Here is a 13,435-nt window from a genome sequence, read left to right on the forward strand (position 1 = left end):
CAGTGTAACGGATGCCTGGCTTCTAAATTAGACACTCAGGTCTAGAGCAATAGAAAACTTTTAAGTACCTCTCTCGCACCATTAAACACAAGGTAGACATTGAATTACTCAGACCTTGATTTACACAAATTACTTGTGTGCAGGCAGACAACGATCTGTTAGGACACTTTTCTAGAAATTTGAATTCATCAGTATCTCATTATTTTAGAGGGCACAAGACAGCTCACATCTTACAGAAGATCATCACTTCTTAAAAGAATAGTATCTATAGTTTTTGAATTTCAGAGCAAGCTCTTAAAAGATTGAAAATGTTCCCACTTGTTATTTTACATCAGTAACAGAAGCCACAGTTGCAAAACTTTTGAATTATGCTTGAGACAGAACCTGTTTGATATTTTAGTCCAGATGCAAACTTCTAAAACAAGAATTTCAAGTCGTTGCAAGGTTAATAACACCTGTTTCATCATCATGCTGTTTCAAAATAGCACTGGAAACCTCCATAAGCACAGGTGTGTCTGTTCAAAATCCCCTTTATAGCATTGTTTCTTGGCACATTCTGACCAGAATGTTATAATGTCTGTCATCTTCAGTTACGAGAGTCACCACAGGCCAGTCTTCATCAGGATCATTGGGATAAAATGTGATGAATTCATCAGTACTACACTTATACAGTCGATACACCTGGATGGTGTACTGCAGAGCATAAGCAAGGAGAAACATTTCCACCTATATTGGAACAAAGCAGAAATAGAACTTGTAAAATTTAATGTGCCTTCTACAAGGTGTTTCTTATAGAAATACCAATTGGATGTTACTTTTAATAAAAAAACATAACTGATAAAATGTGAATGTATATACATGCAGTACCTTGATGCTTAAAACCATCCATGACTTGCTGCATAAATAGCTCGAAGATGCCATGCTCTTTGGTTGCAGAAATGGCATAGTAAGATACTGCTCCTTAAGAAACGGTGGTCTGTTCAGAGAACCTCACTTCCTTACTGCCACAAGCAGGTAGGAAAGATGTACTTTCACATCAACGTTCATCCCATTAAGTCACCAAACCAGACAAAGAGCAGTTTCAGGCAGTGATCCTTCCTCTTTCTGTGAGTACTCTGACCTTCTAACCAATCAGCTGCAGACAGAAAGCCCTTACAAAGCCTGTACATATCAAATGGACTTGAGAAGATTTTTCCAGTTTCTTCATTTTGTCTACTACAGTGACAAGCATGTTCTAAATAGCAATTTACAGCAAGCATCACCAAAAGAAATAAGTTTAGTCAGTGTGAAAATATGTAACATCATTTATTGACCAAACTTGTCAGAAGAACGGTCACTGCTAAGAAAAAACACTGCAGCTTCACCTTTACAACAAATCAGCTAATTTAACAGTAGTCTGTCTCATCTATGCTAGTTACTAGCCAATAAACATGAACCAAACATAATACTTCTGTGCTTTTAGTGTCTTTAAACTACTGAGTATAACTGCAGTACCGTATCAATTTTTTAAACTGATGTTACCTACAATCTTTAGAACTATTCATCTCAACCTGCTAGGTTTTGTTTGGGATCTTTTATGTAAGTTTCTACAACATACAAGACAATCATTGTCAGAATTCAGCAAGTACATGTACTACACAGAATCACCTCATCTCTCTGCGTGGTAGAATTTATCATATTATTATAGTGTCTTAACTGTTAACACTAGGACAATTGCTACTATCCAAAGAATACCTTATTTCCAAAGAATGGTACCCAAATGTTATCCGCCACACAAAATTAGTGTTTATAAGGAAGATTTTTAGTACAAGTAGTTCTACTATAATTTTTCCCAATGAAAGACCAGGCTACAATAAGTTCTGACAGACTAACAAAAGCTGGATGATTTCTTAAGCCCCTTGAAACTGAGAACTCCAAGCAAAAAAACCCCAAGTGCTGTAGGAACAATCTCTCCTTACCTGCTCAAGGCCTCCACTGTGACCTATTTGATTCAGGTGATTATGCATTAACTGACAAGGGTTGCTAGATGTATCACGAGCAAACAGTAGCCACGAGAAGATGGGAACTCTCCTTCCATTTTTCTCATCATTGTATAACTGAATGGCAGTGTTAAGCATCAAGAATTTCAGAGCTTCATACAGACTGTACTCCTCCTCTTCATTTTTAAACAGTTCATCACAAGCTTCTTGTTTCTCAGCAGAACATTTGATGTCACTTACACACTTCCACTGTTAAACAAAAACAATGTACAACACATATCAATAGCCATCACTGTGCAGGAGTTGCAAAACTCATGAATTGTCAGATGTTCAGCACAGGTACTCTGAATTTAACTTGGGAAAGGCTTTGACATTATTAGAAACACTACAGTATACTCACAGCTGTTGCTCTGCCAAGGTCATGCTGGGTTAGTCTGATTTTGCTTTATCTGGTCCTCAACAAAAGCAAAATAGGGGGATGCTGGAAATAGTTACAAGGTGACAAAAGACGCTGTCATAGGAGAAAGGTAATGGGCTTTGTTTCCTGTGTCCTTCATAGAATCATAGAATGGCTTGGGTTGGAAGGGACCTCAAGGATCATCAAGCTCCAACCTCCTGCTGCAGGCAGGGCTACCAACCTCCATAAATAATACTAGAACAGTCTGCCCAGTCTCCCATCCAACTGGCCTTGAACACCTCCAGGGATGGGGCATCCACAACCTTCACATTCTTTATATTTCAGTTATTTAGAATGTCTGTCTGTATTGTGCTTATTTGGCCACGTTGTTTTGGTAGCTGGGGGTAAGCAGTACAGGTAGCCTCTGACTGCAGTTTCTCAGGAGCAAGGGAAGGGGGAATACAGCAAAGTAGATGTGTAATTCTCTGGAAAACTGTTATGCCCTGTTTTCATTCTAGGTTAAAGAACAAAAAAACAAACAAAAACTACTCCTTTGAAATTACTTCAGCATTATTCTGCGGGTTTTTTTCTTTCCATGAGCTGTTCAAAGCAGCAACAAGACTTAATGGTAATATACATCACTTCTTCATACAAACACAAAAAATAACAGAAGAAAAATGTTACTCTATTACACTGATTTCTTCATAGAATCTTTAACAATCTTCTGCACAGGTGCATATATATGAATTCCAGCATTGGGCCAAAGCAAACGGTGAAGACCAGTCTGTCTTTGATATTTTGCAGTATACATAGGTAAATGTTTTGCTTCACTAGTGACAGCATCCCTACTCAAAATTATTTGTCATTTTTCCCATTTGACAAAGACGAAAACCAAACAAATACTTTTCCAACCTTCTTCTTTAGTAGCAATAAATATTCTTTTATTTCATCACTTATTTCTCCTGTCTTTCTCCTTGGTCTCTGTTTTAGCTGCCACTGCTTGATCCAGTCATATTTGCTTAACAAGTTCTCAGGAAGCTGGAAGTTAACAGAGGAAGAAAAGTCAGCTGAATTAAGAAATCCTGAAAGAAAGAACTGCACGTTATTATTATTATATTTTTATTGTTCATCATCTTAACATGATTCCTTGTGTTTTTCTGAACATGTCATACTATGACCATAACTGAACACACCTGGCTGGGTAATATTTCATAGAATCGTATCATCCTATCATAGAATCATAAAATGGCCTAGGTTGAAAAGGACTTCAAAGATCATCTAGTTTCAACCCCCTGCTGTGTGCAGGGTCACCAACCACCAGACTAGGCTGCCAGAGCCACATCCAGCCTGGCCTTGAATGAATCCAGGAATGGGGCATCCACAGCCTCTCTGGACACAGAGGTTTGCCATCTCACAGTCAGAGCACTGGTCTACTACTATCCCCTGATATAAAGCAAGAGAAAAAGAAGTTTAAATTACTCAAGACTTGTTTTTAAAGTCCAGCAGCAGACAGCAGTGACTGTGTCTGAAAGTTTGCTGGAACCAACGGAAGCAGCAATGAAAGATGCCATATCCACCAGACCAAACACATTTCTTGGTGAAGCACTAACTGCTTAGCCCAGAACACAAAAACTGTGTTTTCTTTCCAGAGAACTCCCTGAACTAGGGGACAAAGTTTCTTAGAAAGAATACAACCTGAAGATCAGTTGATGCAGCAGATGACACTCTAGTATAAGACCCGCTCACATGCTACAGGTTTTCTACTGCTTCCATGCTACAGCTATGTCTGCTCACTTAAGAGCTTTCACATTCCTCTTGAAGGACACACCACCAATTGTATGTGCAGTTCTGGGCTCTCATTTATTAACTCATTTTGCCATTAGAACTTGTGCAGTAGTTTGTGCTTCATATTAAGTAAGCCATTTGACTAGAGCAGCATATGTCAGCCATGGTCAGCCATGACCAACCAGTTTTCATTTTACAAGGACTCCGAATTAGCACTATGTTCTCTCTACTGGCAATGTTACAGTCAGTACCAGAACATTTACACATTATAAACTAGGAACTACAGAGATGTGGACTCAATTCCAAGTTGGAGCCATCACTGTAAACCTACAATGCAACAGAACACTACTGCTTCTCAATTCAAGAGATATTGATGTGTGAGCATGTAACAGAGAAGTGAGACCACAAAATCACCCAATAGGCTATAGACATTGTCTACTGTCAGAAGACCTACTTGACACATACCGCAGTAAAATCCTCACTCTGCATCCAGCGTGGTAACTGAGTAGCTTGACTTAGTGCCTGGAACAGAGTCGCTCTGAGAGCACAGTAGTTATCACCTCGTACTTGCCTTATGGATGCAAACTTCTGTGCAACTGCTTCATATCCCTAGGAAAATAAAAAATCCAAATAACACAAAAGCATTAATAAATCATTTCAAAGGAGTGAGATGTTTCAAGGCACCAGTATCATAAAGGAATTGGAACATCAGCACCTAATGATAAAGCTCTCTCAAAAACAAAGAAAGGTTTGATCAATCAAATGATTTGGAAGTATGTATGACTTCATGTCATGAATTTTGCCTTACAAAAACAAAACTTCCATAGTTCTGCTAAATAACAAACAAGAAACCAATGGAACTGAAGTAGGTAACTGTCTGTGACTGTCTGACTACACAACAGAAATATCTTTGGAATGTAGGTAGCCAGCACACTTAGGTTTGAAACAAAACGCAAACACACCTAAAAGTACAGCATGATTACAACAAGAAGTTCTAGCAATAGTTTATGCCATTTACCCAATACTTGTCACATGCAGCTTATTTATGTCTCAGGGGAAATTTTGCATTTAAACAGAAGTTTCTGATGTCTCATCACATTTGTCCCCTCTTTGCTGTTCCCATACAAACACTTGTAACAGAAGAAGCAATGCTGAAATTGAGCTTCTGAAGCTTAGTATGTTTATTCAGCTCGTCTAACAAGATGTTCGTGCATACCACTATTTTTTTTCTCCAACACAATTTAAAATGAAGAACACCCAAACCAATCTCTACTTCACTTTCTACTGCTGTCACTCAAGAAAACTTGTCAAAAAACGTACAGAAAATAAGTATCAGGAAAAAAAAATTAAAAGCAAAACAAAACTGATCCTACCCAACAAAGCTCTCCATCTTAAAAATCAAGTGATTCACCTACTTCAGTTAACTTCCTTCTAAAAAACAAAAGCAAAAAAAATAAAAGTTTGGCCACCTGGTCTGCCATTTCAATAGCCCTTAGGGTTACTATTTTATGGAAATAAATTGAATTTAAATTGAAAACAGTCACAAAGAAGAGCAATAAACAAAAATCCTAGCCTGTCACAAGTAGCCTTACTGAACATACATTCTTAATAAGTATGAGCAAAACTATCATGCAGTTACCAGCCACTTTGAAGACACGACACTGAAAAATATTGCTATTACCTTTCCTGTTTTAAAGATCTTTTGTGTAGAAAGCCACTTATGAAACACAGAAATAAAAAGCCCAGTGAAGTCAGAAAGTAGAAAATATACCTTTCTCATCCTTTTTGCTACTGGTGTATTTCCTCTCCATTCCTTTTCACAATACTCCAGGATATCCATTTCAGGCGCAACACTTAATTTATATTCTGTCAATATAGAACTTGCAAATTACACTGACAAAAAACATGAAACAGAACATACAACAGCATAGAAAAAAAACATTTTAACTTGCACTTCTGAACACATGCTATCACATTAAAGTCACTTTGGTGCCAAAAGAGACTGGCTGTACAATAACAGAGCTGCTACAGAGCTATTGGTGGGGAAGGAACTACATGCTTCAAAAATGGCAAACGAACAAAAATATACAATTAATTGTAATACCATTTTTGAAATACCACAAAGTTCAAACATACCTGAAGAGCTTGTCTTGCAAGTGTGTAGCATCTTCTCTCTCTTCTGCTTCACAGCAAATGTCCTCCTCACTACACTGCACATAATGGAGCAGTACAAATAATTGTCATTAATCTTTTCGGCTGTTTGATTTGATTTCCATCTTATACATTTTCATTAAACACTTCACTATGACACCAATGTTAGTAATGAAGCTGCCTGGACTTCTGCCAGCAGTATGGGGTCTACAGAGCACTAGAGTCTCTTTGTAATTTTGAAAGGACAGATTTGTGAAAGATAAAAGCCACAATGCTCTGTCATATATACATAAATACTATATCTGTGCACACAGCTAAAAACACGTTGCTCACCAAAGCTTTAAGTCTATATTCTACTGGTGTTGAGCAACAACCAGTGATCTCACTCATCTCATATGACTGAAAGAGGACAAGCAGTTACGGAAACTGCAAGGCAGGGTTCTGTGCAGCCAGGTGGTAATTAAATTACACTCATCTACATCCAAATCTGCTTTCTTAAGAAGAAATAAGAAGTAACATTGCTAACCCATTTGCATATATTTCCCTTGAGAACAAGAAAAATCATAGAATCATAAAATCACCAAGGTTGAAAGAGACTTCCAAGATCATCCAGTCCAATCATCCATCTGCCACCAGTATTCCCACTAAACCGTGTCCCTCAGTACAACATCTAACCATTTCTTGAACTCCAGGGATGGTGACCCCACAACCTCCCTGGGCAGCCCAGTCCAGCACTTGACCAAAAACGTTTAATATAAAGTCAATGACAGGCTAATGCAAGGAAACTGTCATCTGTAGTGAAGTCGTAGGAAACCACAGTTTAGTAGTTACTCAAGTTTCAAGCAGATGCTTGAGATTCAATTTCTAACAATACTAAAGTATGAATTAAAGAGAGAAACAACGTGGTAAATACTAAACACAGTACCCCATAAGAGAATACAGCCTGCTGAAATGTTTCAGAGAAGCATATCCCAAGTCCTTACCCTAATTATTGGGGCATTGGACAAATCTTAATTTCCACACCTGATCTTATTTCACACCAGAAACTGAGATACATCAGGGTTTGTGAAGAATTTCAAGAATATCTACTTTGAAGAATATATACCTTGAAAACACTATGATAAAATAAGAACTTAGTACCCAACAACAAGAGTGACTTCTAGCATAGTTTATACATATTGAAAGCACCTCTTTCCAAAAGAAAAAGTTTCTCTATAAAAAAAATAAATCCTTACCTGTCCACAGGTGTCTCCATTGCTGAAGGATTATCAGACACAGACAAATATATTTCACAATCTCTAGGATCATCATCATGTGTCGCAAGTGATTTAATCCTATTTGTCCCCTCAGGTCCCCCAGTACTTCTGTATAGATTTTCTTCTCTCATTTCCTCTGCAGGCTGCTCCTTCTGCTCAGTGACTGTGTCTGCTGAGCCCAGCTCATTAGAAGGAACACCAGCTTCCTTTTCATGCTTCATCACCTGCATTGCAATCCTTGCTTTCTTCTGTGTCTGTGCTGCACCCGCAGGAAGGCCGTGCGGTTCTCTCATCCACTCCTGAAAGCTATCCTGACTTTGAAGAATGCAGGAGTAGGTGACTCTGTGACTCTCTCACGGAAGAACAACATCACATTTTTAAGGAAGGCACGGTATTTCAATAGCTGCCTTCTGGGCATTCAGAGGTTCCTTTAATTACCCAAAAGCAGGAACAAGCCCTAGAAGCACTTGCTGAGGTAACACAGCAGCCCAGCTGCTGTCAAACACTCCTTGGCAGGACGGCTTCAGCTCCCGCTCTGCCTGTGCAAGAACAGCTTTGGCTGCACACATGCTTCCCTCGGGGATGCTATCAGCTACAAACCCGAGATCCGCCAGAAACCCCAATGAAGCAAGTGTCAGTCCCGCGACAGCGGCTTTTCTGCAGACTCACGCGGTGTTCAGAGAAACTGCTCTCCTTCCCCCTCTCCTTCCCATCTCGGCCGGGCCGGGCGCTCGGTGTCACATGGAATGGAAGGATAAATGACAATACCCCAGCGCACCGGCAGGGAGCATGTTTGGGTACGTAGAACCAATGGGAAACGATGACAATGATTTTGCTTGTGAACGTGAATGTGTGGGTGCAAACTGACATCAGTATCATGCTGTGGATATGTAAAGGCGTGCTAGCTTTGTGGAACTACAAGCTAGCACCCCATCGTGGGCAAAATTAAATAGCTCTGTGTGTGAAGCTGGCTCACTGCAAAATGGATGGAAGAACCCATCTGTGGGACAGCAATGTCACATATCAGAAAGAGCCAGTCACCTATGAGACCCCTGACAGCTTCAGCTCCAAAGCAAGTCTTTTCCTGCAACCAAGGGGATGAGAGAAAAAGAAATCACAGAACAGTTTGGGTTGGAAGGGACCACAAAGCCCACCTAGTCTCAACCCTGTGCTGTGGGCAGGGCTGCCACCCACCGGGACAGGCTGCCCCGGCCCCATCCAACCTGTCCTTGAGCATCTCCAGGGACGGGACCTCAGCACTCCCTCAGTGAAAAATTTCCCCAACATCAAATCCAAATATCTCCTCTTTTCATTTAAGACTGTTCCCCTTTGTCCTCTCTCTATCTATACATGTAAATAGTTGATTTCCCTCCTGCTGACAGATTCTCTTTAAGTATTGGAAGGCCAAATTACGAATGTTATATGCTAGTCACAGGCTTCAGGTACTGGTAGGAGTGGAACAAAACATTAATGAGCAAGAGTTTTCTGCTCCAGAAATAATACTCCCCATGAATCACGTACTTTTGTTAAACTCCAAACAGGAATACTCTATACCTCTACAGAGGTATAATGCTCTTTACAGAGAGCAAATTATAGACCTTTCAAAATTACGTGTTACTCAGACCTATGTATACTGAATAATATTAAAAACAAGAGAACAATAAAGAGTAAGAAAAGCATATTCTTGTAGAACTTAATGTGAGTATTTTGGAAGGACTTAAGCTTTAATTCAGGCCTAAAAACATGACAAAAAATTATTCATCTTCTTTGAACAGTTAATTTTCCCTCATAAGGGAAATTAAACTCTCTCTAAATAATACAAGGAATGCTTAGGCAGGAAAAAATAACTTCAGACATTCTGATGGGAAAACAGTTTGAAGTAGGATTCTTTTAAAAAGTCAGTCAGAGTAGCAAACAGTATAGGAAGAATGTTTTATGGTAAGGTCAGGTAGTAAGCCCTAAGAAAGACAAAATGACAGTGATAAGTGATCTCCAATGTTACGCATTTTTAAGTTAAATAAATTGGTGGGCATCCCTGTAACCATTATTTTTTCTCTCTTTCTTTTATTCTTGAGACACAAGGTAGTACCATGAACATTTGAGGAGGGAAAGGGAAACATAACTCTAATATTTTTGTATTACAGCTCTTTTCCTGAATTAAATCAGTACTGGTTTGCTCTTCATGATATCTCCTTTGAAAAACACCTTTCATTGAAAAACTGCTTGTCTCAAAATACGTTATTTCAGATTGGCCATTTCAGAATTATTCCTCTTCCAAGCACACAGCTTCCTCCAATGTTTTCCATTTTGCACTGACATTTGAAAAGAATGTTAGTCATAATTACTTTAATCTAGAGCTTGAGTCATACATAATTTCTTATGTGCATAGATAAAGCTGTGTTTTCCAGCAGAAGAGATATCTTTTGTAAAGTCTTCAGGACAGAGATACCATCTTGCTTTTTGTTACTGACAACTAATAAATACGTGTCTACAAATTACAAAAATACTGAAATTGCAGATGCTAAGAATCTCCACGGGATTCTGTTGAATTTCTGAAGCTAGTTAGAAGAGCTAATGCTGTTATATTTGGAAAATACATACATATATTAAGATCAAGCATGATAAATGAATCTATGAAAAAAAAAAAAGGAGCAGCTATTTACTTTTGTTGACAATATAAAAAGTAATTATGTTACTCTTCAAGTTTCGTTTCCATGGTTGATTGATTGTTTTTTAGAGTGAGGCTTGAGCAAAATTTAGATGTATAAGGCCAAGATCTTTGAGCTCCCAAACCACTTATAACTCACTGTATTTTCAGACCTCCATCTGCAAAGTAGGTAGACAACTAAGCCTCATCAAAATTTATAATAAAAGCAAAAGCTTTGTCTACTTTTCTGTCTTTATGTATGAATAGCTTAGAATATTGCACTCATAAATCCAACTCTTTTGTTACCATAACTCAAAGGGGAACACCATGTAGCTCCTATGCTACACAAGATCTGTTTTTTGTTGTTGTTGTTTGTTTGTTTGTTTGTTTTTAATGAGAGTGGTAAGATTTGGCATCTTGGCTGAAAATGAGATTGAGATCTAAGTTTTCAACCCCAAAATATCAAAGTAAGAATATAAGTCTCCGGTAACAATTTTGAAATACAGAGCACAATAATTCAGCTTTGTCATTACTAGGAAGAACGTTTATCCCAACATATATTAAAAAAAACACAAGAACTCATGTGAACTGCAAAAAATAACTTAGTGGATACCAAGCTAAAGAAAATATACTAGTTTAACACACTTTTTCCCAAAGTGTTTATAATCTTTATGTTTTCCCCAGGCTCAGATAGTAAAGGGGTTACAAAGCGTGCAGTGAAATAGCAGTAGAAGATCATATTTTGGGACTCTGACTTCCTCAACTGTGACAGAGTTCTACATTAAAAAAAAAAAAAAGATGGGAAATAGAGACATGAAGAAAACAGTGGTACTAAATGCAAAACTCTAGCAGTTTCATGAGACTACAATTTAAGAAATGTGAACATCTGGCTTCCTCCATCTTCTCCACCCCTAGCATCAGATACGTGTTTCTTTTACTGTTTGAATTTTCTTTGTGCTTGTGTAGCAGAAATGCTGAGTCATGGCCTGAACCAGTGATTGAGCACCTGGTGGGAAGGCAGGACCAGCTCAGGGGAGCTCAGCTGCATGCAGTGTACCTAAGTGACTGTAAGAGGTGGAGCCAGGATCCACCCCTTCCCAGACCTCATTTAAGGGTCGGCAGTGGAGTTGACAGTATCTTGTTGGAGATCCCTGTATATGTGAGGCCTTTTAAAGGTAAACTAAGCTAAACCTTCTTCTTTCTTTTCTCTGTCTATGGTCTCTCTGTTTGGACTTATTCTTGCTTGCTGCAGCTTAGACTTTGTTATCCTGTGTTATCCTGCTATCGTTGCTGTAGTTTCCATCACATTACAGCTTGCAAAGGAAGTTCAGAATTGAAGTTTGTACTCATTTTCTTACATTAATTCTGCCAAATGCATGTGTGTATTTATTATATGATAAAACCAAATACGTTGTCTTGTCTTCAGATAGTAGGGAAGAAAAAAGGAGGATTTTGTTTTTGTAAGTTACTGTGGCTGTTTCTGCTAAGACTGACTTGACTTTCTGTTTACATAAAATTAAATAAATCATTGTTTGCTGACAAATTTCTGAAGCCACCTGAACCGAGTTGTGAAGTACCCTATGAGCTGGGATATGTAATAAACAGAAAGTACGTGGGCAGTGCAGCAGTTTCTGGTCTGTGACCGCAGGCTATTTCTTTCATGCAGAAATTTCTGCTAGTGGCATTAGTTAAACACATGTTTCAGGTGAGAATGCAGATAGCACAGTCACCGAATTCTTTGACCTGATGTGACCTTCTCTTTGGGAAAGTAGGCTGTGGATCTGCCTGAGGACCTGGGTGTAATGGGGGAGGTAGAAGTCAAAGAGTGAGAGACAAACCCACCATCTGGAATGGTGATCAAGATGAAGTCAAGGGGTGAATTGTAATGTTCTGCCTAGGGAATCTGATGTGTCTGTATCTGTTGTATTTGTCTGATAATGTGAGTGTGCAGATGACCCTTTCTCACAAAGGAGCAGTGAAGGACTCTCATCAACTGTACTGATGGCAAACTTGACTTTGGATGTAACAAGAGGGTAACAAGTGGATGCCTTTTTGTAGTCAAATCTGCTTTGTGTTATAGTGTGCTATTAAGATTAGGAGAAGTAGCATCAAGTTGGGTTACTGAAGTAAAACATCACAAAGAAATCTCAGAGTATGTAACCTTAACCAGAGGACTTTTTTAGTACCAAAAATCAAGAAATTATGTACCTTTTATTATAGCACTCAAATTCATAGGTCCCTTTTATTCTTTCTGGGGGGGGGGGGGGGGCTCAATTTTACTTATGGATTTTTTTCCAGTTCACAAATCAAATGAACTAGATTCATTACTTGAAATAAGGACATCAGCTGAGACGGATTTAAGTCTACCTAATGAACACGCATGTGGAGTTGCATAGATGTAGCTGCCTTTATAAATACCTAATGGAAACAGTGGGTATATCTACACCTGTTCTACAACTACTCTCCAGCTGACCATCTCCCCAGCCTTGCACTTGATGATGGTAGCTCCTATTGTTTTGGCTTTCACTCCCTGACAGGACGGACATAGCTGTCCCTTTCTGGCTAGAGCTTGCACCATCCTTCCTCAGCAAGGAAAATCAGAGCTACTGAAGTCCATGTTCCTTACCCCTCTGTTAGAACTAGCTCCAAGGATGGCACAAAGCTACTTCTGAGCAGAATGCAGCTGGCAGCACACACCTGGCTTCCTCTAACAAGCAGGTTCTAAGCCTTAGCTACAGAATAAAGTCATTACTATGGTATTGTTCTTAAATCTTCTCAATACATATGGAAAACTTTCAGTTAAAAATTAACTTCATTAAAGTTGGGATGAACTGATCATTAAGATATACTAAACTAAAATGAGGATCCCTAATGTAGGGAGTTTTTCGGAGTTTTTCTTGATATGATTAAGCAGCTCACCTCCTTGTACATAGAGGACAGATGAGGAATAGTGCAGGAAGAGGTGAAGCCTGAACACAGGGAATCACACTTTAAAGTAGGCAATAGTGACTTCTACAACCAAAGGCAGCTGATAAAACAAAATGGACACTGTGGTAGAAGGGGGGGTGGGGGGGGTGGAGAACAGAATAGGAGCTCTTGTTGCTGAATTATGTCCAAACCATCTCCACAGTATTAGCAGTGCTGGAAAGAGAAAGGAAGGAAAATAAGACACGTTTGGTGTTTAGCATTATTGAAAGAGACAAGAGACCTAACAGGAAAA

At 38.9% G+C, this 13,435-nt stretch overlaps 1 protein-coding gene across 1 annotated transcript; it reads right to left on the reverse strand.

Annotated features, from left to right (window-relative positions):
• Positions 1-488: 488 nt before the first annotated feature.
• OTULIN (OTU deubiquitinase with linear linkage specificity) lies at positions 489-7,619 on the reverse strand. Its single transcript, XM_042870080.1, has 7 exons — positions 7,548-7,619; positions 6,298-6,371; positions 5,933-6,027; positions 4,627-4,770; positions 3,289-3,414; positions 1,959-2,228; positions 489-726 (listed from the first exon to the last, which is right to left on the reverse strand). The coding sequence occupies exons 1-7, from the start codon at positions 7,565-7,567 to the stop codon at positions 532-534; spliced, it is 924 nt and encodes a 307-aa protein (XP_042726014.1). The 5' UTR covers positions 7,568-7,619; the 3' UTR covers positions 489-531.
• Positions 7,620-13,435: the final 5,816 nt, after the last annotated feature.

This window comes from Lagopus leucura, unplaced genomic scaffold, assembly GCF_019238085.1.
Source record: "Lagopus leucura isolate 7727_CA_CO unplaced genomic scaffold, USGS_WTPT01 Super-Scaffold_100002, whole genome shotgun sequence".
NCBI lineage: Eukaryota > Metazoa > Chordata > Aves > Galliformes > Phasianidae > Lagopus > Lagopus leucura.

Bases quoted from the DNA above. Each gene is read 5' to 3' on its own strand.
- OTULIN (XM_042870080.1), bottom strand. From the start codon at position 7,567: ATGGAGACACCTGTGGACAG. The intron at 6,372-7,547 runs GTAAGGATTTAT...CATTATGTGCAG, and splicing joins ATGGAGACACCTGTGGACAG to TGTAGTGAGGAGGACATTTG. The intron at 727-1,958 runs GTAAGGAGAGAT...GTTCCAATATAG, and splicing joins ACAGTGGAGGCCTTGAGCAG to GTGGAAATGTTTCTCCTTGC.